The sequence below is a fragment of the Peromyscus leucopus genome, chromosome 11 (genome assembly GCF_004664715.2).
Source record: "Peromyscus leucopus breed LL Stock chromosome 11, UCI_PerLeu_2.1, whole genome shotgun sequence".
Taxonomy (NCBI): domain Eukaryota; kingdom Metazoa; phylum Chordata; class Mammalia; order Rodentia; family Cricetidae; genus Peromyscus; species Peromyscus leucopus.
Genome location: NC_051072.1, coordinates 28,737,209 through 28,762,258, shown reverse-complemented (window position 1 = coordinate 28,762,258; position 25,050 = coordinate 28,737,209). Strand labels below are relative to the sequence as shown.

At 39.8% G+C, this 25,050-nt stretch overlaps 1 protein-coding gene across 4 annotated transcripts in view; it reads right to left on the bottom strand.

Annotated features, from left to right (window-relative positions):
- Positions 1-25,050, bottom strand: part of Ghr (growth hormone receptor) — a 246,328-nt gene that overhangs the window by 159,836 nt on the left and 61,442 nt on the right. For 2 of the 4 annotated variants that reach the window (XM_037209416.1, XM_037209417.1), the window contains exon 1: positions 706-778. The exons of the other annotated variants lie outside the window; for them this stretch is intronic. In XM_037209416.1, the coding sequence (XP_037065311.1) occupies positions 706-763 (58 nt within the window). In that variant the 5' untranslated portion in view covers positions 764-778. Of the gene's footprint in view, positions 1-705; positions 779-25,050 lie in introns of those variants that run through there. 4 annotated transcript variants of the gene reach the window in all.

Here is a 25,050-nt window from a genome sequence, read left to right as displayed (position 1 = left end):
GAAACCTAAGGCATCAGAGTTAATCGGCAAAGATCTATGGCTAGAACCATAGAAGGAAAAGATCTTGGTTTTTCTTTTCTTCAAAGTGACCATCCCTTAGACGTCAAAGAAAGAGAAAGACAGTGCAAATCAAACATGCAAGATCTTTAGGGTATTTTCGTCAATGTAAATTCAATGCAGAAATGGAAAACATGGATCAGAATTAAGACCTTGAAGTACTTCCAGACGTAAAGTTAAAGTTTAATCTCTCAAATTGTACCAGCTCCACACATGTATTAATGCTCAGGAAATTAGCCCTGCCTTTGGTGAATAGACTTGAGAAGCTCAAATTACATTTCAGTGATGAAAAGTGCAAGCAGTCAAAGGATTTGTCAGTACTTGCCAGCACTGGAAAAGATCTACTTTGGAACTTAGATTGAAGAAGGATACAGAGAAACTTAGGTAGAAGAGGAATCAATAAAGTGGAACAACAATAAAAAAGTTCGAGCTTAGCGAGGTCAGAAATGCATTTTTAAAAATGCAAAAAGCAAGTAGGGGAGTGAAGGGGACCTAACCTGACTTTAGGAAATTTCAATCAAAGTTAACAATTTAGGAATGCAAACCAATAATCCTGGAGATAGTCCTGAGATCAAGGCTGGGGATTGTTATAATTTCCTTCAGAATTTATATCAAGAATCTTTTCAGTTTTCTCCTCCATTCATTTACCTGTGCAAGAAGATCTCAAAGATTTACTTAGGATCTGGTAGAGAAGTTGCTTGGTCATTGTTTGGTGTGCCTCCGTCTGCAGCTTCTAGGAGCTATTGCTTGGGTATATAAACCTCTGAAAAACCTCCATAAATTAATAATCCTCTATCTTGTGGTCTCTCCCACTCTCCCTCTCACATCTGGTGCCAGAAGACTATATCAGTTGTGCCAGATGATTGCTTCATCTAACGCAGCTGTTGACCTATGCCCAGAACATTTTTGGATGCTTCCAGCTGAAGTGAAGGCCAACGTGAGCTGGAGTCTACCTGAGGCCACAAGATCATTTAAGAAGAGAGTTGAATGTTAGAACTCAAGGCAGACCATGCTTTTCATCTAGATACATGAAATACAATAATTGGGTAATTTGAATCTGGTCCTTCAACCACTCATTGTAACTAGTCTTTAACTAGAACACCTTTAGCCCATCCTATGTATTGTTTTCTTCCTTCCCCTCAACCCACCAAAGTTTCTGACCCTCAAAGAATATTTAATTGAAAAGGATAATGCACTTAGATATGTTTTTGTTTGTTTCGGTTCTTTTTTTTTTTTTTTTTTTTTTTTTTTTTTTTTTTTTTTTGAGGAACTTTTCCAAGAAAGGGTTTGTTATGCAGCCCAGGCTAACCTTGAACTCTTGATCCTCTTGCTTCAGCCTTTAGTTACTGGGTGTTGTGATTACAGACGTGCACATCCATATTTTGTTTGTTGGAAGGTTTTTAATTACCTTATAATTGAGCTCTCTTCAATGAAAAAAGGTCACAAATCAAGAGAAGTTACATATTACCAAATATTTAGTGAATTCCATACATGAGCGCTACAAAATGCAGAAGGATGACTTCCCAGATCTGTTACCCAAATATTTATAGAAAAAGAATGCACACAGTGTATAATGTCTGCATCTGTCTTTTTATAAATCTTCAAGAATAACATCTCCTTTTTCAAGAGAGTGATAAATCCCATTGTAATGTTGGAGCCAGAGTATTTGGAATAGTTAGAACTTGTCAGTATTGTTGGGGGGAAATTACTGGGTTTCACAGAGGCAAAGTCCTTGTTAGATAAGAATGTTACTTTGGCCTAATAAAGATAATCACTGATATTCTCTCCCATGTTACCCCAAACCAAAATTTCTAATCTCAAGCCACTAGAGGCTTTGTCAAATTAAACAAGTGTTTAGACTAGAAGAGTGGGAAAGAGGACATCTGAACATGAGCCTGGGCTGTCCCTCTTTCGATTTCTGTACTGGCTCCCTACAAACCTCTCCAGTACGAAGCAGGGTACTCTGAGATAATGCGGGCAGGATAAACTGAGATCTTCTGCTTCCAACAGAATTGTAGCCATGGGCACTTTGTGTTTATTTCAAGAAGATGAGCTAAATCAAGACTCTCACGGCTACAGAGTCAATTTTGATTTTCTATCATTATAAATGGACAACACTTGATTACAGGGAAATCTAGTAAGCATATGCATGCATGTATATGCAGAGATGAGGGGGAGTGGGGAGGAGGACCAGATGGGATCGTCTCATAAAATGTGTAAAGAAAATGGAAAAAGGCTCTATATAAAATGTTTCCCTTTGGCCGGGCGGTGGTGGCGCACGCCTTTAATCCCAGCACTCGGGAGGCAGAGGCAGGCGGATCTCTGTGAGTTCGAGGCCAGCCTGGGCTACCAAGTGAGTCCCAGGAAAGGCGCAAAGCTACACAGAGAAACCCTGTCTCGAAAACCGCCCCCCCAAAAAAAATGTTTCCCTTCTTATTTTGATTTTTGTTTCATTTCTGCTAGAAACTCTTAAGCACGTTCCAGATATATTGTCTCCCCCTTTTTCTAGAAAATTATTTGTTAGAATTTCCTAAGTACTTACCAGATATATTTTCACTCTTTTCCTCCCTAGAAAAGGCCTTTTATTCTTTGTTAATCCAAATGAAATCAGCTGAGCTTCATTGATATTATCTGAGTATGCTGAGAATGAATTTCTAATATCAAAGGCTGATTAACAAGGGGTGCTACATATCAGACACTGGGTCAACTAGAAAGATCCCATTAGCTTGTAGAAGTTGCAAGGTATGTGGGGAAAGGACTTTAGAACAGCACACAACATCCCTGCCTGAAGGATCCATGATAGGCTGGTGTTGGGAGGTGGAAGAGATCTGTATCGTAGAGAAAAATCTTCATTACATGCTGGGAAGCATTCTCCTCCTCAGTGGAGGAAGTAGTATCTTCCATTCATGCTTGATTATAAACAAAAAACTAAGGATATAAAATTTAATGACTATGTTAATTAATATTTCATGATATATCGACTACTGGCCATTTAGGTCAATGATTTTTCAACTGTGAGCCACAATTTCGGCTATGAAATCAATTCAATGAGTTAAACCTAGCATGTTTTTTCTTCTTATGTTTAAAGGAATGGAATAAAACAATCAATTTCTTCACATGAAACCTTGAATGTCTATGGATGTCTATTTGGACTCTGTTTTCTTGTTATGATCTGAATATTAAAAAGTTAGCAGGTCCTCCAATATAGAGTGTTGCCAGTTTTTCAATAACATGAAAAATATCACAGTGAACATCTCTGGAATGGTGGAGGATGGAATTTTGGTGTATTTCCACTTATTCTGTAACAGTTGGTTTCCAGAAGCAATGTCATAACCTGCATAGAAAGGTGGAATTGATGAGACTTTCCCTGATACCTTTCATTTGTTCCAATCTCTACTCATATCTCACTAACAGGGCATCTCAATTTCACAGTTACTGTTGTTAGCTCAATTTTTCTTTCCTCTTATGGTTGATAACTTAATGGATGTAACGATCTGCCATTGTTTTAACTGGCAGTTATTTAAGGACTTGTGAGGCTGGATAGTCTTTCAAACATTTGTTTTTCTGTTTTTTAAGACAGGGTAACAGCTCTGGTTGTTCTTGAACTCACTTTGTAGATCAGGCTGGCCTCGAACTCACGGAGATCAGCTTGTCTCAGCCTCCCAAGTGCTGGGATTAAAGGGGTGCACCACCACGCCCGGCCTCTTTTAATTATTTACTGTGAACTATCTAAAAATATTTGCAGCCACTTTTTGCTGCACTCTTCTCTTTGTTGATGATCCCTTTCTTTTTCTTTCTGTGTTCGCATACATTTTATTTCAAGGACCACATCATCCCTTGCTAGAGATGAGGGGACAACAGGAATTAAAAATGAGAGATAAAGTGCAAACCGGTACAGCCATTTTGGAAATCAAAATGGCAGTTTTTCAGAAAACTTGGCCTCAATCTGCCTCAAGATACCCAGCAATACCACTATCCCTGTATATTTTGGCATATACCCAAAGGATGCTGCTCAATCATGCCACAGGGACACTTGCTCAACCATATCCATAGCAGCTTTATTTGTAATAGTCAGAACCTGGAAACAACCTAGATGCCCCTCAACTGAAGAATGAATAAGGAAAATGTGGTATATTTAAAAAATGGAGTATTATTCAGCTGTTAAAAACAATGACATCAGGAATTTTGAAGACAAATTGATGGAACTAGAAAAAAATCATCCTGAGTGAAGTAACCCAGGCCCAGAAAAACAAACATGGTGTGTACTTACTCATAAGTGGGTATTGATTGTAAAGTAAAGAATAACTATGCTACAATCCACAGACCCAGAGAGGCCAGGTAACAAGGAGGGCCCAAGAGGGGACTCATGGATTATCCCCAGGAAAGGAAATAGAGGAGATCTTCTAGTTGGACTGGGGTGGGTAAGCATATGAACTTGAGGGATCGGGATGGGGATGGGCAGAGGAAGACAGTGCTGAGAGAGATGCCTGGGAAGGGGGGGCTTTGCGAGTCAGGTAGAAGCCTGATGCAAGTCGAGTCTACAAGGACGGCCCCAGCTAAGACCCTGGGCAGCAGTGGATGCACAGCCTGAACTGGCCACCCCCTGTGATTAGATTGGAGACTACCCAGGTTGTCATTAGAGAGCCTTCATCCAGCGACTGCTGGAGGCGGATACAGAGACCGGTGGCCAAACATTTGGTCATGCTAGGGAGTCCTGCTGAGGAGAGGGAAGAGGCACTGAAGGAAACAGGGGAGAAAGGTCAGGAACATCGCGGGACAGCCCACAGAAACCATTAGCCTGGCTCATGGGAATTGGCAGAGTCTGAACCAACAACCAGCGAGTCTGTATGGGACAGATCTGGGCCCTCTGCGTATATGTAACAGTTGGGTAGCCTGGTCTATATGTGAGACTCCCGGTAATGGGAGCAGGGCTGTCTCCGGTGCTTTGACTGGCTCTTAGGAACCTCTTCCTCATGCTGGATTGCCTTGCCCAGCCTGAAAACAGGGGGAGGTGCTTAGTCTTTTGGCAGCTTGACTTGCCATGCTTTGCTGAAGCCCATGGGAGGCCTGGCCCTTTCTGAGCCATTACAAGAGGAGGGGTGGGTTGATGGGGGAGGGGAACAGAGAAGAGAGTGGGCAGAGAGGAGAGATGGGAAGCTGCAGTCAGGACGGACGTGAAAATAAATAAATAGTTAATAAAAATGAGGAGAACATTTTAATCAGCTGGATTTTGTCAGACTGATGTCAGCATACCTTTAGGTTTTTAAATTTCACTTGGTTTTCAAAACTGGCTAGCTAATAAGAAATATTAATCCTAAAAATAACTTTAAAATATAACTAGTGCCAGAACTGCTGGACAATGTGACAACGGAAGCTTATACTTTGAACTTCTTCTTTGTGCAGAACGCTGCAATTACGTTTATTTTATATTTTCAAATGAGGACAATATCTATGAAACACTTGAATGAGGAGTTACCACTAATGGAATATAAATCGATAATCTCTGTAACACACATCTCACAGAAGTTCCAGAAAGAAAGGATCTAATTCAACTATGAAGAAACAGAAAATGTTATGAGTGACAATTTTGCAAAGCTAAAGAAGGAATTGAAGACTATATATTAAATGCCTGTATTTATCACCGAAGAGTACGACAGGGCATTAGAATACAGAAAAATCTCAAGAGAGTATTTCAAATCAGAGTGAGTTCAGAGGGATAGAGTAAAAGATTTTTCTTTAGCAATAACAGGTGATAGATTATAGATGAAAACCTTTGAAATGTTAGAGAAATAGTCAGTTCACAATATGAATTTGATACCCAACTAAACTATTATGAAGCACTAATATACTATGGCAGTTTACTATCTCCATAGCCATATTTAAATTGTACATTTTAAGAGCTGTCTACATACTACAAGTTTCTCCTTTAAAAAATTAAAAAAAAACAAATAAACAAAAATAACTCTCCCTACCATTGCAGTTATAGGCTTATTTCTCTGTTTCCCTTGAAATTGAAACTTTTTGAAAACAGTTATATTTCTGTCACTAATTTCTTTTTGTTCAGTTTCTTAAACCCATTCAAATCTGTATATAATCTTCATGTTTCTTATATGGATCTGATGATGGGTTGGTAAACTGATCTTACTAATGAAAGAACACATCATCCCTTGGATTAACACGCTTGTACTGACATCCCATCTCACTTAGAGTAAATAACAAAGTGCTTACTGTAGTCTGAAAGTCTCATCTAATAACCACTCCCCCCTTGATCTCTACTTCCATTTACTACACACCTGTCTTGTTCTCTTTGTTCCAATAAAACTGATTTCTTTGACGGACATAAGATAGTAACATATTAACAATAGAAGACATCAGAAGGCAGAATCTCTACAAAGGACACAGCAGTCCAAAGTAAATGTCATTCGTCCGTGAATACCTTAGTTCTTATCTGAAAACAAGCCAAAAAGGCACTATCTTCAATGGCTGTGGCGACTATTTGAATGACATCCACAAGCAGTTTTCCTTTTCTGCTATTAATAAATGGTAAATATTGAGAATCCATTCAGAAGTGCTTGTGAAGATTTCTTGGAAAGACAATCAGTGATGTTAAATTTTTTTACTTTTTTATTATTCCAAAATAACTATACATTAAATGAGCATTCCCAATTATCTTTCACAAATGTTTTCTGGCTTCCAGTTTTAATTGCTTACGTATAAACCCGCTGTTTAGCTATTCTTCTCTTCAGAAGAGGTAAGAACAAATTGAGATTGGGTGCCTCAGTACCAACAATCCATTGCTGGATGTGTTTAGCTTGTGCAAAACTGGAACAGTGTGGGTGTAAACAAGAGGCTTAGTGCAAGAAACAATGTTCACCACCACACGTTAGTTTCATCAATCACCTAGAAAATCTTAGAATCCCTGTTAGTTTTTCCCCCTGAAAAGGTAACAGTTTTTGTCCTAAATTCTTTTATGTTCTGATATGGTCTCTACTTTAGCACAAAGAAGTGGCGTGGGCAGATAGACAGGAAACCACAGTTGCCACTCTAGGTTACAGTCATGGCTTGTCTTGCTTCTGGAACTAAACTGGTAGTGTGATTATTTTGGAAGGAGAAGAAGAGGAGGAGGAGCAGGAGGTTGCCCAATCACCAGCCATAATGGCATCATGGAACAGTGAAAATCAATTCCTTCCTCATTCCTTTTTCAGGACCATTTGGGAGTGGCAGGAGTGGCTTTTTGATTAGTGACACCAAAATCAGAACAACAACATCTGTCTGTCTTGTCCAACTCTGGTGTGACAGTTTTGTTTTATCTTATTCTACTTTATTACTTTCTCTTAGAATCCTGTGCTTTTCTAATGAGAAATGGAAAGGACGTGGATCTGGATGGAACGGGAGGAGGAGAGAGAACCAAAGTCAGGATATATTATGTGAGAAAATAATCTAGTTTCAATAAAAGGAAAAAAGATATAAAAAAGCTGAAGATAAATAGAAGTAATTGGCCTTGTGGCTAGATATATGTTGATTTCAATATGGCTGGCAGAGAGAAAATATGTACTAAAACAATAGAAAAATAAATCTGTTAAAACAGGATATACCTATATTCATATGGTTCCTTTTAATCTTCAAACAGAAAGATAATATTTCAACAGACTACTAAAAATGGAAAATATCTTTGACATTTCTGCTGGTGTGTACTAATGTGCATAAGTTTCTTACATAATAAATGAGAAAAATACTTTGATATATGAATGTTTTTTTCTTGTGTTGACAGAAATTTGGCAGTCAACACTCACTACCTCTTATACACCAAGTGTCTCAACTAACCACTGGCCTTTGCTTACAAATCGGATAATCTGTATCCATTTAATAAAATAATGATAATAATGTTTTCCTGTGTGCAATACAAAACCATGGAACAATGGAATGTTTATTTTGGCTCAGAGACTTTGTACAAAGGTCCTGTCTATGTTCTTCACAATAAAATCCTGCTTATTAATTAGTAACACCCAAAAAGTCAAGCAGAGGAAAACCATGACTTTAGCCTTTCTGTTTGGCCAAAATCTGAAATTTAGAGAACACAATCAGCTTTTAAAAATTAGTTAATAGAATCCAAGAGTGTGCCAAACCTTTTGCCCCAAACTATTTCCAAAAACTGCTCTGGTTATTGACGTAGCTCTAATTTACATATGTGTGTTTTGTGTAACTAGGACCTCAACCCAAGACATATCTTCTTTTTATAAAACAACAAAAAAATGATTATTTCTTCTCTTCTTTCCTAAATAGCTGTTGCAAGGAAAGAAAAAGAAACTAAATGAAATCACAATCAACCTAAGCAATAAGAAAAGCATGTGCCAAGAGTGTCTTCATCTGCTCTCAAAGCAGAGAATCTCTTTGGCAGAAGAAAATCATTAGCAAGAAAAACTGTAAAAGTTAAAAAAAAAAATCTGTCATTATTAACAAAGAAGATCCACAGCATGAACAACCTTAATTTGTGAAGCCAAATTCTAAATTAGACCTGGAGGACAGTGTAGCAGGTGCCTGAAAGGCCTAGAATTAAAAAAAAAAAAATCAACCCTGAGACAATTGCTGGCCTGAGCACTTGTAGCTCCATGCTCCAGAACAAGGGGATTCTACCTAAGACTGTTGACTGTAGGCATGTAGAAACCACTATAACCTATTCTTGAAACTTGAGGCAGAGCAAGGAAATTGAGAACTCCACATTTACCCATGCTTGCCAACGTACCAAGTTATTTTGGGGTATTTATGTACTTAATAATAACGATTAGGGCCACTGATGTCAAAAGACGAAGCCTCATTCCAGTTTCTTTTCCGGTAGTAGGAGCTTTGACAAGTTTCTAGAAGTTGAAGGAATTGAGTACATGGCAACAGGTTGTGGCTATAAAAGGAACTGCAAGGAACTGGCTACCCACACCATGAAGTTTTTCCAGAATCGTCAGCTTTGTACAAGCTCACAAGGTATCCTACAGTGCAATGATCTCCTGACAGCTCTCGACGCCTCCTGTACCAACCTTTATTTTCCACTATGTGTAACAAATACTATAGGGTTTGTCTTTTTGCCATATAAATGGCTTCCTTGTTGATACTATCCTATTAATTTATCTCTTCTTAGCACTTTATGAAAAGTCAGACACTTAGTAGATGCTCAGAAGGTGATACATTCCCTAGGATTGGTTTTCACTTGATTGCCTAATATTTCAATTACAGGTATAGTAGTGATGCTCCAAATAGTACAATGATTTTGTTTTCATGTATAAGCAATAAGTTCTCAAGAATTTCTGTGATCCAACAAAACCAAGATACATTCTCAGCATACCTAATGACTGATATGAACAGATAGATACCTGATGATGTTCATTGAGTGTACTCATGTCTGGGTGGACAAAGATATGAAAAAAGTCTAACAAGAATAATTGCACCCGTGTGTTATGTTTTGGATGACTTTCCCTCAAAGGACAATATGTAAAGGCTTGGGCCAAGGAGGGGATACTGGGAGGTGTCAGGGATCCTTAGATGGCAAAGCCGAGTGTTAAGTCTCCATATAATTAGTAGAGTGGCCTTGAAAGGGATTTTATAACCTCCATCTTTTCCTTTCTCCCTATCTTGGCATGAGATGTGAGCAGGGCCTCTACTCTGACATATACCTCTGCTGTGTACTCAGACATATTGCCCTTGCCAACAGCCCAAACCAACAAGGCCATCTGATCTTGGACTTGAACTCTAGAAATGTGGGCCAAGATAAATCTCTTCTTAGTTCATACGTAGCCTATGTCATTTATTTCAATATAGTGATAGAAAACAGATCAGTATCCTACAGTCATTTAATTTATTCAACAAGTTCCTACTGTGTGCTCAGTAGTGATCCAAGTACTACAGTTACAATAGGAAAGAGACACTGGACCTGCTATAATGGAATTTTTAGTCTAGTGAGACAGTAGTGTGATTGAAGTCTCCATACAAGCATATAACATGCTGTAAGTGCCATGAAGGGATGCACAATCTACTAGGAGCATTAAAGGGTTCTCAGAAGGCCACCCAAAATAAGTAGATTATTCTATTCAAAGCGATAGCATGGAACCATGTTGCCTTTTTAGAAGTCATATGTACAGGCACAAAACAAGTGGTTATAAACAAATTATGATTGCTCAAATTACTTCTTGGTAACTGGGGATCGGTAACAGAATCTAAAGAGTGTTTATAATCATTGGAAACCCTTAAGATGAAATCTTTTTCTGTTGCCTGACTATGTGTGGCCTTGTCAAGAATATACTGAGACAAGTTTTTCTAATATTCTTCAACATACCATAATTTTTAAGATGTGTGTGTGTGTGTGTGTGTGTGTGTGTGTGTGTGTGTGTGTGTGCATGAGTGCATGTGTAGGTGCCTGAGAAGCCAAAGACATTGGACCCACTGGAGAGGGGAGTAATGGGTAGTTGTGTGCCACCTGACTTGCATGCTGGAACCAAACTCAGGTCTTCTGGAAGAGCAGCAAGTGCTCTTAACAGCTGAGCCATTTCTTCCATCCCTGAAATTCTTTTACTGGTTGTAAATACTTTAAATCTAGCTCAGCCATTTTTTTTTCTCCCTGCGGTATATAAGGAAAATTTTAAAACTACTTTATGTTTTAAAAAACAATGCCTTACTCCTACTCTTCTATCACTCAGGAAAAACAGCTAAATGAAATATTGGTCAAACTTTCCAAAAAAGTTTTGGGCTGAAGACAAGCATGGAAAAATCCAAGCCCAAAGGAGAAATTTCCAGAAATTTAGAAGCAAGTGAAAACAGGGGGTTATAACAGTTCAGTATCTGCGCCAGGAACAAAGTATATATGATATTATTTATTGCTGAAAGCTTCTCGGAGAGGCAGCATCTGGTTTCAGTGAGGTCTTGCTTTCATCCCATCCAGCAGCTGGACGGAGCTCTATAGCCCAGGGAGGACGACCCATTTGCCAAGGTGACATAACAAGTTAGTGACTCTCTCCAGATTAGACCTCAGGAGCCTCCTGGCTCCTCGCATGCCAAGAACAAGTCCCATGACCAGCAGAGAGTTTAGCACTTCTTTTTGTTTCGACTTCAAGTGGCTTCTTCAGCTTTGGGTTTTATTGGTCTTTGTATTTTCAGAGTCCCAAAGAATCATTCTTCCTCACTGTGCTACATTTCTACTGTAGGTAGATCAGATATCTATTTGTTTTTCTGTGAATGACAAAGCCCCTGCCAGCCTTCCACTAGATTTATTCATCCAGGCCCAATGGTAGCGGCAGGAGAGTAAAATGGGCCACCTAGTATTCTGTTCACACTGGGGACAGGGAGGTGACTATGATCCAGAGCTTAGTTAATGCTGACAGAGAAGGTGGGGGCACTGGTTGTCCCCAAAGTGCGGCTTAGAAGCAGGGCAAACCTGCTGAGGAGGTGGCTAACTGCCAGAGAAAGCATGGTAGCTTTTACATCCATTTGCGCTCTCTTCTCTACAAGCACTGCTTTACCTAGACTTCTAACAAGAGGAAATGAGCTCCTCTATGTTTTTTTGTACGTGTCATCCATAGCAATGGAAGAAAGGGTGCTGTTTCCAAAGTAAGTGCTTTTGCCACATTCTAACAAGACTATGTTATTTGAGCTTCGAAGGGAACAAGAAGGCAGTAACACATACAAAAGCTCTTTTGATAAGAAATTTTGACATTAGCAAAATAACTAGCCAAATTATTCACCAATCAGTACCTTTCTCTCTATATGTATGTCCATACGATACTGCAATACGTTAATAACTAGAACTATTGATATCATTAATAATTATTATTTACTATACACTATAATTTATAATAATGTGAATTATTAGTATCATGGATCCAAAATACCAATTTTAAGGAAAGAAAGGGAAGCGATGGATGGAAGAGAATTATAATCATCCTTCATCTCTAAACTTCAAGTTGGTAGATCATGATTCAATGAGAAGGTAAGAAAGCTGAAACCAAGCCTGCCAGTTAGTGTAAATGGACAGCACATATTCTAACCCATAGAAACGATTATTAGGAAACAAGACCCACTGTGTCCTTGGATCCTGCAATGGCACAGACAGGACATAGAGACAGCGCACAAGCTTTCAGAATTCACAGCAATGCCCAGAAGACACACCAGTTTAATAGTAGAAAACACAGGTGTGCTGTGAGTGACAGCAGGTTAACTCTACCAGTCAGAATAAAGAATTCTAGTGGAAACACGTGGCAGTTCTACCACAACTAGACTTAGGACAAGTTTACATGAAACTTACTGCAGATGTCCAAATGCAATATGAATGCAGAATATTTATCTTTATTTGTTTTACAACATCTTTGATGAGAGCAAAAGCAGTAGGGACCAATCATAAGAAAGCAATGACCTACCAAAGATGTGGACTATTGTTTTGGTTTACATATGCATTCTAGTCCCCTTTGACTTATTTTTCCAAGGTACAACCATGCTGATTTCAATACTATATAGTTCATCTGTGACTGAGATATACATAATAGTCATAATCATCACAACAAATCACTAATCTCTTAATCCAGCTCTTGTGTTCTTTTCAAAGTTCAGTTACTTATTAAAATAAAATCTCAGTTCAGGTTTTTAAAAGGGAAACTTCATCAAAGGAAAATTATTATTATTATCTTTCCCCAAATGCATTTTCTCAACCCTCTGACATTTTTTATTTGAGAAGATATTGTTCTAAATAATAGCTGTTTAAACTAATCAGTCTGTTGTTACATGCTGTACTGTGTCCTCTACCAAACGCCAGAACAGGCCACCTGAAAACTACCTTCAAATATTAAACTTTATCCCTTCTCCTCCAAAACAGTTACCCTAACATTCTGCCCATCGAGTGCAAACAGCCAGGTTTCAAAGTTTGCCCCACCACCTGTCCGTAAAACTTTTGACTGTGCCAGTCTCAGCAAAAGGGGCACCAGGCGATGGAGCAGGACAAATGTCACACAGGCCAACACCTCTGCTTCAAGTGTAAGTTCTGATCTTTCTGCTGATGAACGTTAGGTCATTTCCAAGTTTCTTCAGCATACCCATATATCTCTTCTCAAGATAAACTAAAGGCGGCCATCCCACATTTGAGATTTTTTTTCACTTTTCCTCAAGTGTTCTCTCTACTCCTCCTCCCTAGACCTGTCTTCTTCCTTCTCTTTCTTCCCGTTTTTTTCCTCTCCATTTGTTCTCAAGGTCAGACTTTCTCTAAGCTTTCTTTAATGTGCCGAACCACATGAAGAGGGCCACTCATATTTGTGTCCTGGCCCATTTTCTGGTGTCCCTTGTGATGAGATTGGCACAGCCCAAGGATTTAGGGACAGGTGGTTGGGGCAAACTTTGAAACTTAGTTGTTTGCCCTTGATTGGCAGAATGTGTCAATATTTACAGGTGTTCACGCTGTATGTCCAGAGCAGAGGACCCTGGGACCCATGGCTACACAGTTGGGAAGCAGCTGAGCCAAAATTCTAGTCAGGCTTCCTGACCCACCAGCCACTGTACCATGCAGCCTCTTCTATAACCTTCAAGCTGCACTTATGGTGGATTGGGACACTTTCTAGGATTTAAGTAAGAACTTAGCAATGATATTTATGCAATTAGCCTCTGTCATACTTGAGAAAACCCGAACTCTAACTTCATTGAAATGCTATACAGTTGGTCTTAAAAAATAGCTGATTGACAGAGCACTTTATTGAAGTTTTCTGCAATAATCCATCCACCTTAAGGCTTGCCTCTTCCTTAAGGAAGCCCACTGATAAAAAGCAGGATCAAAAGCTTAGTTAGAGGCTGTAATGGCCCCGACACATGATCAAAAATAAAGAAAAATAAAACTCTAACTTATTACATATCACGGCTATTCTCTGTGCCCACACACCAAAGTAAATCAAATAAAATCTTGGTTTTGGTACCATTTATTATGGGACTTTGTTTCTGGGGCCAAGATGAGTTTTCATTAGGGTAAGTTTTTGAGATGTGAATTAAACAGCTTGACAGGTGAAGGCTAGAACAATAACTTTTTCAGAACTAGCATGCCGAATGAGCTCATTCATGGTCTCTGATAAGGTTAAAGAATTGGCACAGCACTTACAGATCTCCTTCCACCAGAGGCCCCAACTGTATTTTATTGACAACTATACTCCGCTCTTACCGGTCCTGAAGATCGGGCCACCCACTACATTCCCACAGCTAAATAAACAGCTACAGTGGAGAGAAGTGCAGAATTCTTGGCTTACTCTTTTACAGTCACCCAGTGTTAATTCAAGACTGAGTTCCAACAGGATGCAGACTGTATCCAACACTGTGAAACCGGGATCCCAATCAAAGCTACTGGCAGATACATACTCATTAGGTAAGCTCTCAGTGTGTGCCCATCATCACTCTCCCTCCCTCTGAACAATGCCCACGGGTATACAAGCTAACCCAATTCAGATGGCATAGATATGGTAACATGGAAATGGATGCAGCTGCTTGGGAAGCTGCACCTTTTGGGGAGATGGCATTATTTAACAACAGGAAGACAGCACTTGGGAAGATGAAGACGGAAAAGCATGATAACAGTTGTAAACAGACGCGATTCTGCATGAGAGGCATTGCCTGTGCCAAAATAAACTGCAAGGGAAAGACCGTTACCCAGAAAGACAAAGTTGCTCTCTGGATTTGCAATTATTTTCCTTGATTATGGCTATTCCTTAATTGGAGGGGAATCAGGCTTAGAGTACTCATGGAAATATGATGAAATAAGGAAAAGCAGCAGCTGGGGTATGCTTTGCATATTTGTATCAAGGGCCTATCATGTGTCAGGTACTACATTTTGGTTAAGTCCGCCTCATGCTCTGTAACCCATGGCCTGAGCAGTTTCACCAATTTCTGTCTGTACCACTGATCAAAGGTGACTGCTCTTTCCTAGCACCTCTCATGGGACTCTTTACTTTAAGGTCTTAGTGGTCAGCGGCATCTGTCTCAGATACTTTTCTTCATCAAACACATCAAAAAAAAAAATTCCAACAAGTAGGTTCTAAAAAGTCGAATTGGATGTTAAAGACTAAGCCGGGACACCTTGCTGTTAAGTCCTCTGCGTAAATGTTCCCCATGGGCTGGGAATGCTTATTTGTAGGGGAAGACTGCAAAACTGTTTGGACATGTGACATAGCTCACAGACACAGGGCTTTAGGGAGTCAGCCTGAACCCCTCTGCAAACCAGCTGGTGTCCCGTAGGAGCAGATGTCATATGCTCCCTTTGCCGTCCAGCCAGCCACCTCCTCCAACAGATGACACCTTTCTTCTCTTCAGTTGCTTCTGCCAGATGTTTCACTACAGTGGAGAGAAGAGTAACTAATGTAGAAAACGAGGGCCAGAGAGTGGGATAATGGCTGTGATCAGCTGACCATATGGGTCATAAGCCTTTGGGATTGGTCTCTAGGAAGAATGTGGAAGGGTTGGAGTTCAGGCTGCCTAAGCGGTAGAATACTCTAAGGAGAGCTTAATGTGGCATTCTGGTAGGAGAGCAACATAACAAAGATTATTGAAGACAGTGAGGGCAACACTCATGGGGTTTCCGGGGATTAGGATTTAAAGGGGAGCTAACTAGAGGCTAACCATGTTATATTATGGAAATGGATCAGGCTGTGTTCCGTTTGTGTTCCAAAATCTCCATTGAAGGCACATTCAAAAGCAATAGGCCAAGTTGTTTGGTGGAAGAAATTTCAAGACAAGCGTAACATCTAACCCCTGGCATGGTTTTTTTAAATCAATATTTTTAGTGAGGTTGACAGTGAGAATTCAAATCGAGAAGCAGAACAGAACGATATGAAAATGTGCATCTCGGAGTGTGAAAAACCAATAAAGTTGTGGACACAGCAGAGTGGATGCAAGCAATGTCAGTATTTGTCAAAGAGATTAGTATCATTAAAAAGAGAGCTTGAAATCTGAACCAGTACAATAAAATGATGTGTTCAGGGCAAGACCCCAGCCATGTATCAAGATCCTACCCATCTTGCTCTCCAGGACATAATAATGCAAATTAAGGATATGTGGGGGCAGGAGTGGTCAGGGAGTTATTAGGAGAGGCAGTGAGGGGTGGGATATGATCAGAATATAGGTGCAAAAAAATTCTCAAAGAATAAATAAAATTTAAAAGTGGTTTGAAAGGAGAATTCCTGAAGAAAGAGTATCTGAGAAGAATGAGCCTCAAGAGTACCCTGATAGAGCGAAGATGCCAAGGGAAATGCTTTCCCCAGGTTCAATCAGGCAGGAATTCAGGGCTCATGCCTCTGTGTCCCAAGGGAACCAGGCTGTGGCTTAACCTGGCAGTGGAACTTGACTTTCTCTTTTACTTATGTGTTTAAATACCCGGTCTCCAGATGATGGCACTGTTTTGTGAGGTTGAGGAACCTACCGGACATGGAACCTATCTGGCAGATAAGGGTTACAAGGGCAGGGCTGTAGGATTATAGGTAGCTCTTGCTCTGACTCGTCTCTCTGATTCCTTGTTGGCACCATGAAACAAGTAGCCGCTGCACGATCCCTCTGCCATGGAACTGCCCTCCACCATGCCTTCTCTACCCCAATGCACTGCGTCTCTCCATATTGTCAACCAAAAGAAGCCTCTTGCCTCATAAGTGGCTCCTATCAGCTCTTTTATCACAGCGATGAGTTCCTCTATCAGGTAGAAGTGGGGCTACACTACTTAGTTTTGTTTTTTTTCCCTTTCCCTGCTCTTTCTCACTCTACAATGATCACAATCCTTTACCAATGCCTCAGTGATTTCCTGAATCAGGCCTGAGCATTACTGCATCAGAAATTCCAGTCTATTCACTGTCGAAGCTCCCACCTTGCATTGGCCCCACCCTGATCTTTTATCTGCATTTCTTAAACACAACACTGAGTTCTGGATTTTCCAGTTTTATTGGTCTCTGTATATTTCTGAACTTCTGAATATTTTCATTTTTTTCTTATATCTTGAACCACCCATGTCTTCGGGTAGAGAGTTAGAATAAACCTTTTCTTTTTGAGCGTTATACATTTTCACACAAACAAAGAGAAGCTTGGTTATCAGAGGTTAAAGACTGGAAACCACAGGAAAGGGGAAAATTGGGATTTACCTTTCCAATTCATCTGTCATTCTCAGTGGGAGATTTGCAGAAAAAGATCTGGTCAGGAAATCTACACCAGAATCTTCTTGTGTGGGAATCCCATGCAGAGCTCAGAACGTGTGTGTGTGTGTGTGTGTGTGTGTGTGTGTGTGTGTGTGTGTGTGTGTAAGTTTCACTTTGTTTTTATTTTTCAATGTGTGATAAATACCTCTTCAGGAATCTTCAGGAGAAATAAAGCTTTTCTTGTTGATCTCATTAATGTTCGCAGCCAACTCACACCTAATCCCTAGAAATAAGGATGTAGAAGAGGAGAGGACAAGGAGAACATAGTATTCTCCAGTCACAACCAAGCCCAAACTTTTTAAATCACATTTTAATCTCTCCAGCTAAGCCTTTTCACCAGAATCCCCAGGAAATAACTGACATGACCTCTCTAAATTTTGTCTCATCTATTTCCTCTTCTCCTATGTGGGCTGCTAATGAGCTGTGAAGTATCCAAAGACAACTGGTTTCACTATGGGGGTAGAGGAGATTAAAGGCTAGATAATCTACAAAACTATTGAGAGTACAAGCAAGAAGCTGTATATTCTCATATACATAGACCACATGACTTAAGAGCCTAAGAGGATATCTTCTCCTAAATAACCATGCCCCCAAACCCCCCCCCACAACACACACACACACACACACACACACACACACACACACACACACACACACACAATTGGACTTTCACTTAAATGTACGTTTCTTAAAGTTAATGTCTTTAGTAATTTGCTATGTTAGTCACCTGAGATCCAGAAATGTGAAAGAGTGTTTTCATGATAAGCTGGCAATGTCAGGGCTGATGCTCTGTCTTTAGCAAGGAATCATTTTTATTATCAGCCTTACTAAGAGCTTTTCTGAGTCAACTTTCATTCCCCCTATCACTTGAGCTAGAAGTTTAGGCCACCATCGGAAGAACCTCAGGGTGTTCAAATGTGTTTTGAGAGTGAAGGGGATGATACCTCCAGAATTCCAAAGATGAACCAGAATGGCAGAAGGAACCTAAGATCTGAGAGAGAGAACAGAACAGTTTAGAGCTTTTAATCCAAGGCACAAAATGAGCATTGGCTCACCCCACATTTATGTTTAGAGAGTCTAGAGCCCACTTCTAAGGGGCAGCCTTAACCAAGGACAAATCCCTAAAGGTCTTGGATGTTGAAGTCTTACTGTGGGAAAAGTTCAGAAATTAATATGCAAAGTTCATTCATATACATGAACTTGTAGGTCTTTATCTTTAGGCCAGGAGTATTCTTTCTGGTCAGACAGGCTTTCAGTAGCCAGTTTCGGAAGCCAAGAATAGTTGGCAGAGGTGGTAAGAAAAATGTCTGGTCTGATTTTATGATCAAAGCCTCACTATAAAAATAGCCAATATGATTGACTGAGAATGAGAAAATATTTTTGACATTCCAATCCATGCTTAATTGGAACCATTCCATCAGGCTGGTGATGAGGTGGCACATCATAGTGGAAGCACATGCATGAAGAAGACTGCTAACTCCATCGGCCAGGTAGGTGTGCCGCTCAAGGGCATATCTTCAATGGCTTAAGAGTATTCTCCAGCACATCGCCCACTAAGTCCCACTTCTCAGTTTCCACCACTAATGCCACCCTGAGCACAAAGAGCTTAACACATAGGCCTTTGGATCAGGGAGAACACTTCATAAGAAAAGTATAGTATCTACCAAGGAAGACATGAAGCCAGGTGTACTAAAAGCCTCTTTCACATACAACTAGAATTCAAAAAACAAAACAGAACAGGAAGATGGACTGTTCTCCATGGAAGAAGGAAGCCGATGAATCCTGACATAGTTTAAGTTTCATTCATCCATTCCACATTTATTAAACGCCTTGCACATGCTGGGCTCTATTCCAGTACAGAAAGAGGGAAGAAAATTAACCCAACAAATAAACAATCAACCAAACAAAAACCCTAAATGAACCAAAACCAAAACCAAAACAAAACCACCCTCTAAATCCTTGTTATCCCATTGCATACATACTTCTGGAAGTGGGTCGGCCAATAAATGAGTAATAGCGAGTACTCCAGAGAAAAATAAACAACGACATAGGAAGGGAATGCTGGGGGTGGGTGAACAGGCTGTTCCTTCGAACAGGCTGCTTAGAGATGCTGAAGCTAGGGAGAGACCGGGTTTGTAAGATCTGGAAGGAGATGAGCAGGGAGGATCGCTGACGGGAGAGGAAAGAACAAAAGTCGCCCTGACACCTGAGAAACAACACAAGGAAAGGGTGTAGACGGTTCTGCTCCGACACATTTCTGTAAAAGTCAGCTGGGATGCTGCTGGCAATAATGGAATGATGTAGTATAACATGGAAAGAAGACTTCTCTTGGGATGGAGGAGCCAGATGAGCAGTGGAATTAGAAGCTCAGCAGGAAAGGAAAGCTCTCAGGTCGGCTGTTCTACATGACCTCATCTGGGAGGATTTAAAATGAGCACCAAAACCCAGAGCTCTCCCTTCAGCAAGGTGTTTTCCTGTCATGCATCACAGCTCTCTGCTCAGGTAAGACTGTACCCCAATAGCCATCTCACTGATTCGTATCTCCATCGGTCTGTACTGTCTGGGCTCTTCAGCAGGCCTCTCCAGGATTCCATATTTGTGTTTTAAAATAATATTTTGCAAGGTGCAAGTGATCTGTTCCAATCTTAGTTTTCTTATAATGTCTGGTACTTTTGAAATACACTTTGTAGAAACCAAGGTGTTAGAACAGTGGTTCTCAGCCTTCCTAATGCTGTGACCCTTTAATATAGTTCCTCATGTTGTGATGATCCCCAACCATAAGATTATTGCATTGCTACTTCATAACTGCAATTTTGCTACTGTTATGAATCATAATGTAAATATCTGATATGCAGGATACCTGATTTGCAACCCCTGTGGGGGTTGTGACCCACAGGTTGAGAATCACTGTTTTAGAAGGCCACATTAACAGTGTCACAGTCGAAATGGTTGCCCAGATGATTCCAAGACTTATGTAAAATCTGATTAGAAAAGAGCTTATAGGCCATCCTGGAGGCCTTTGAGTGAAGGCATGAAATGATGTGATATGCTCAAAATGAGCTAAGGAGCAAAGGGGTGAGAATACAAGGAAGTACAGAATACAGAATACTCGAGAGCCTTTGCCGTAAGCCGAGTGAGTATGGATGGTGGTTAGGGAACAAGATGGCAGTGATGGAAATGGCAGAAAAAAAAAAAAGCCCAAGGTTTGATGGTAAACTGGCCTTAGGCAACAAGACAAAGAAAGGAGTCAGACACCATTTCAGCATTTTAATGTAAGCACCCCAAAGATGAACTGCCACCAGCTGAGGTGGAAATGACTGAATTATGAGTCGGTTAGCTGGGTGATGGATTTGGCTTGAGTAAGACTAAATATGAGTATCCATAAGGCATTCAAGTAGAGTTACCAACAAGGTAGATGGATAGACATATCTAGAATTCAAGAGAAATAAAATTTCAGGTTTTCGGTCCATGAACTTTTTAAAGCTACAAGAATAACATCGCTCTCTCATAAAATGTTGATTCCCCCCCCCCCAGCAACTCACTAGCTGCTAAGGCATAGACTACTTCTTACAATTATAGTGGCTTGATTTTTTTTTCAAGTATTATCATGAGAGCTTGCAGGGAGTGTTGGTTGTGGTAAATGGGGTAAGAAAGAAAAAGAGAAAGAACAAAATAAAGGAAGAGAAGGAAGGATGTTTGAAGGGAGAGGTGGGGAGAGAGGGAAGGAAGGGACAGGGACATGCTGAGACTTAGGATTGAGTTATCCTAAAATCTGGAGAAATAATGAAGAAAACATGGAAGCTTAGTGGGAGGACCTTCGAGGTGTGGGAGACTCGGGGAAAGGAAGAATTTCAGCGATAAACAAAGTGCATTACAAGGATCAAGTACGATGAAAACTGGTCACAGCATTCCCAAAGGAGCTAGGGGAGTGAATGTCACAGCAACCAAGCACGACTCTTGCCTCTGTCCCGTACTCAACAGTATAAGCGAAGTTCTTGAAGGGTTTTACTGAAGACAATAGAAAGAGAAAACTGAGGCAGTGGCTAATGAGAGACACCAAGTCAACAAGTATGTATTTGCTTTTTTTTTTATATAAGATGAGATAGAGACACAATAGCATGTTTGCCTAAAGTCTGGAACAATTTGGGGAGGTCATGCTAGAAGAGGAGGGGGAGAATGACTGAGTTCACGTCCCTGAGTATAAAGCAAGGGGGGGAGGAAGAGTCATGCAGAGAGGTTTATATTCAATCGAGGTTCTCTGTTAACAGGAGGAGAAGGGAGCGTTCGGATGCCTGGAGTGGGGCAGAGGGAGCTTGTGGCACACCTCTGATTACTTCTGATTTGTAAGAAAGGTTAAGTGCACAGAGGTAAAATACAGAAAGTAAGGGAGGCTTGAAGATAGGGGAGGAGATGTAAAATAAAATAAAAAATAAAATTGTCTGAGAGTAGGAAACTGAATAGATTGGAAAAATATGGGGAGTTGTCAGACATTACCAATAAATAGCCCAGTATATTTAGGGGTGGGACATATACATAAAACAAGTCATCATTGTTTAATTTTTCTCCCATCACATTGAGCACTGAAAAATTGGCATTATATAGGAAAAGACATGAAATTAATCTGGGTTGACAATTTACTAGGCAAATGTATGTTGAAGCAAGAGACATAAAATATTGTAATAACAAACCATGGGGAAAAATCTGTGATATAGGATCATTAATTTCTTCTCAGATGCTAGAGGGGAGATAACCAATATTGGCTTCAATACATTGTATATAACAAATGGTAGCTCATAAATGCAAATTTTATCACACGGTGATGCTTTTTTTCCTTTTCCTAAAGATTTACTTTTTATATGTATGTGTGTGTTTGCCTGTATGTATGTGCATATGCATATGGGTGCCCCTAGAGGGTGTTGGATACCCTGGAGCTGGAGTTGGATTTCTGTGGGTCACCAGATGTGGATACTAGGAACCAAACTCCAATCTTCTGAAAGAACAGCAAGGGCTCTTAATGGCTAAGTGATCTCTCTAGGCCCCCATCCTTTCTTTTTTTAATATTTAAAAAATATTTTTTAAATATTCATTTTCTTTTTCAATTTGGTAATTCAATATAACACCAAACAACCTTCCCTTTGGCAGATAGGTAGATTGGATAATAACCCCATTTATAGGGCAATCTATCCTCTTTTGGAGCTCTCCATTCATTAACAACATCAGTCAGGTTTATAAATGAAGCTTCCATGGTCTGGCAGATGTGTGGGCCAAAACATCCTCATACAGTTGTGAAAACATTTGCAAATCATTTTCATGCATCTGCCCATGCTGGATTTCTTTACCAAACAATCACTCCATTGCTAGCTATAACACTTTCTGGTGAGAGTCTTGGTGACTTTTATTTGTTACTTTCTCTGCCTCTTTGTATACTCTGCACTGGGCAGAAATAGGAGTCTGGGCCCCATAGTTCTTAGAAGTGAGGGTAGAGCTGGCTGAGTTGACCAGCAATTCTCTTGGCTGTCGTCACATGCCTACAAGCATACTTGGAAGAAAGTTTCAGAAAGTGGACATTAAACCAAGATCAAATGAGGTCAGGGCTCTGAATTCCTTAAATATACCATTCTTTTTTGGCAGAATTTGAGTTTTAAAATAGCATTTCTAATCTGGGCTGGTTCTTTCCTGGTTGGCCCTATAATCCAGCTCTGTGTTCAAGAAGCTAAGTGCCATGGACAGAATCTTCAGACTGGTTTTCTGCCTCACTTCCTATTTGGTTTGAACAATGAAGATAAGAAGAAGGCTGAAAGAGAAGTTGAGAATGTCTTTCCCACTCTTCTGCATTCTAGATGAGTTTAGGTCACTGCAAGACTTCCACTTCAGACACAAAGCCTCTGCCATGGCTGTCACTCGCCCAGCTCTACCGTCATATCACTTCCTCCCACAGTGGCTTCAGACCCGTGGGTGATCATAGCATCCCATCACAGCTGGGACCCTTGAACTTAAACATGCCTTGCTGGTGACTTCAGTCACACCCACCATTAAAGTCTCTGGAGCCTTCTGAGTTCATTTTCTTTTCTTTTCTTTTTTTTTTCTCTTGATGGGACCTCAACTAATAGGCCATTTCAAATTCTTCCACATATAATTTTACAACTGTAGCTCCATGTTGAAGCCGCTTGATCAGAGGACCACTGAGGTAGAAAGGCAAAGGTCGAACACACACAATATGCTAATACCTCCCTTCAGTTAGCCCGGGTGACTTCGTAATACCCATTTTGAATTAAAAGCAGAGTCAGAAAGGATTATCAGGCAACTGACTGCCAGGGACAGAAAGCAAAGAACTTTTTACAATAAAGGCTTCACTCCCTAAATCAAATATTATCTACAAAGACTAGCTATCTTTTCTTTTCTAAGAAGTCAACCTGAAACTGGAATCAGTTTGATGAAAAGGCTGACTTGATAACATGGGCAATTACTGTGCTAGTCAGTAACTCGCTTGGAAATAACACTCTGACCTCTAAAAGGCCCAAGATTCTGTGTTAGAGAAAGAAACACATACAAAATGAAGCGATTTTAATATACTTCAGAAGTTTCCAGTGTTAAATGTTATTAGATCAGTAGCATAACCTCATATTTATTAGATCAGTAACATAATCTCATGTTTATCCAAGATTAGCAGCTTGTCTACAAGCACTGGGGTCAAAGAATACTGCAGTTAATTTTCGATGACTTTGCCTCATAATCAACTGTTAATAATTACAACCCTGCTTCCTCGTAAGGACCCAGACTTTTAAGATCCTGAAAGTCTAGGGAAAATTCTGTTATCATCCAGGTGTATTTAGGTCAAGTTCCTTTTTATAGATCTAAGAATTCAATAGGCTCTTATCCTAAAGATAAAATTGGTAACGTCACCAGACAATGTCAAACAAATAGTAATGTTAAATTCACACACACACACACCACCACCACACACCACCACCACCACCACCACCCAGTTTATTATTCATTTATAGGATATACAGTATATAAAGTCTTAGATAAAGTCTAGCAACAGTGACACACACACTCCTATTAATATCTAATACATAGGACATCTACAATTTATTCTAATGATAGACCCAAACTACTGTGTCATGGAAAGTAAAGGGAAATAAAACTTGTATGTTAGCAACACTTTTTAGTTTTTGTTCCCAAGAGGTAGAGTAGAGCAGAGAATTGTATCATGAAGCAAAACTTAGATATTTCACTAACTACAACTTAAAGAGAATATTATTCTTTTTGTTTCAAAGAGACAATTGGTTGTAAAAGTACAAAGTCTTACTTTAAAACAGATATCGTAAAAGAAAAAAATCCACATGTAATGCACTTATAAATCACAGATTGCATTCTGATGTCAAATATATTAGATCAGAAATGTGCACATTTATAATCTAACTAATAGGACAAGGTTATTTATTTCCCCCAATATGCTATATGCAGTGAATAATACAAGAATATAAAGAGTCTATCATAGCTCTTAGCTTCAACATAAGTCCTTGATGAATGCTGGTGTTATTGTGGCAACTTCTTTTGGCATTATGAAGAAGTGTATACTGAGGCTTTCATTCTAAAGATTTTGTTTCAAAGCACTGAGTAGTTTGGGAGGAAAAATAGATCATTAAGTCTGTTCTCTTTATTTTATAAGCGATTGACATGGATAGCATGACAAAGTAGCTTGTCAAAACTAAACTATTATTGGTCAAATCTAAGACCCATTTCTGACAATTAGGTGATCTCACAAAGATACCCTGGGTTAAAATCTGAGAGCTACCTACAGCTCAGGACT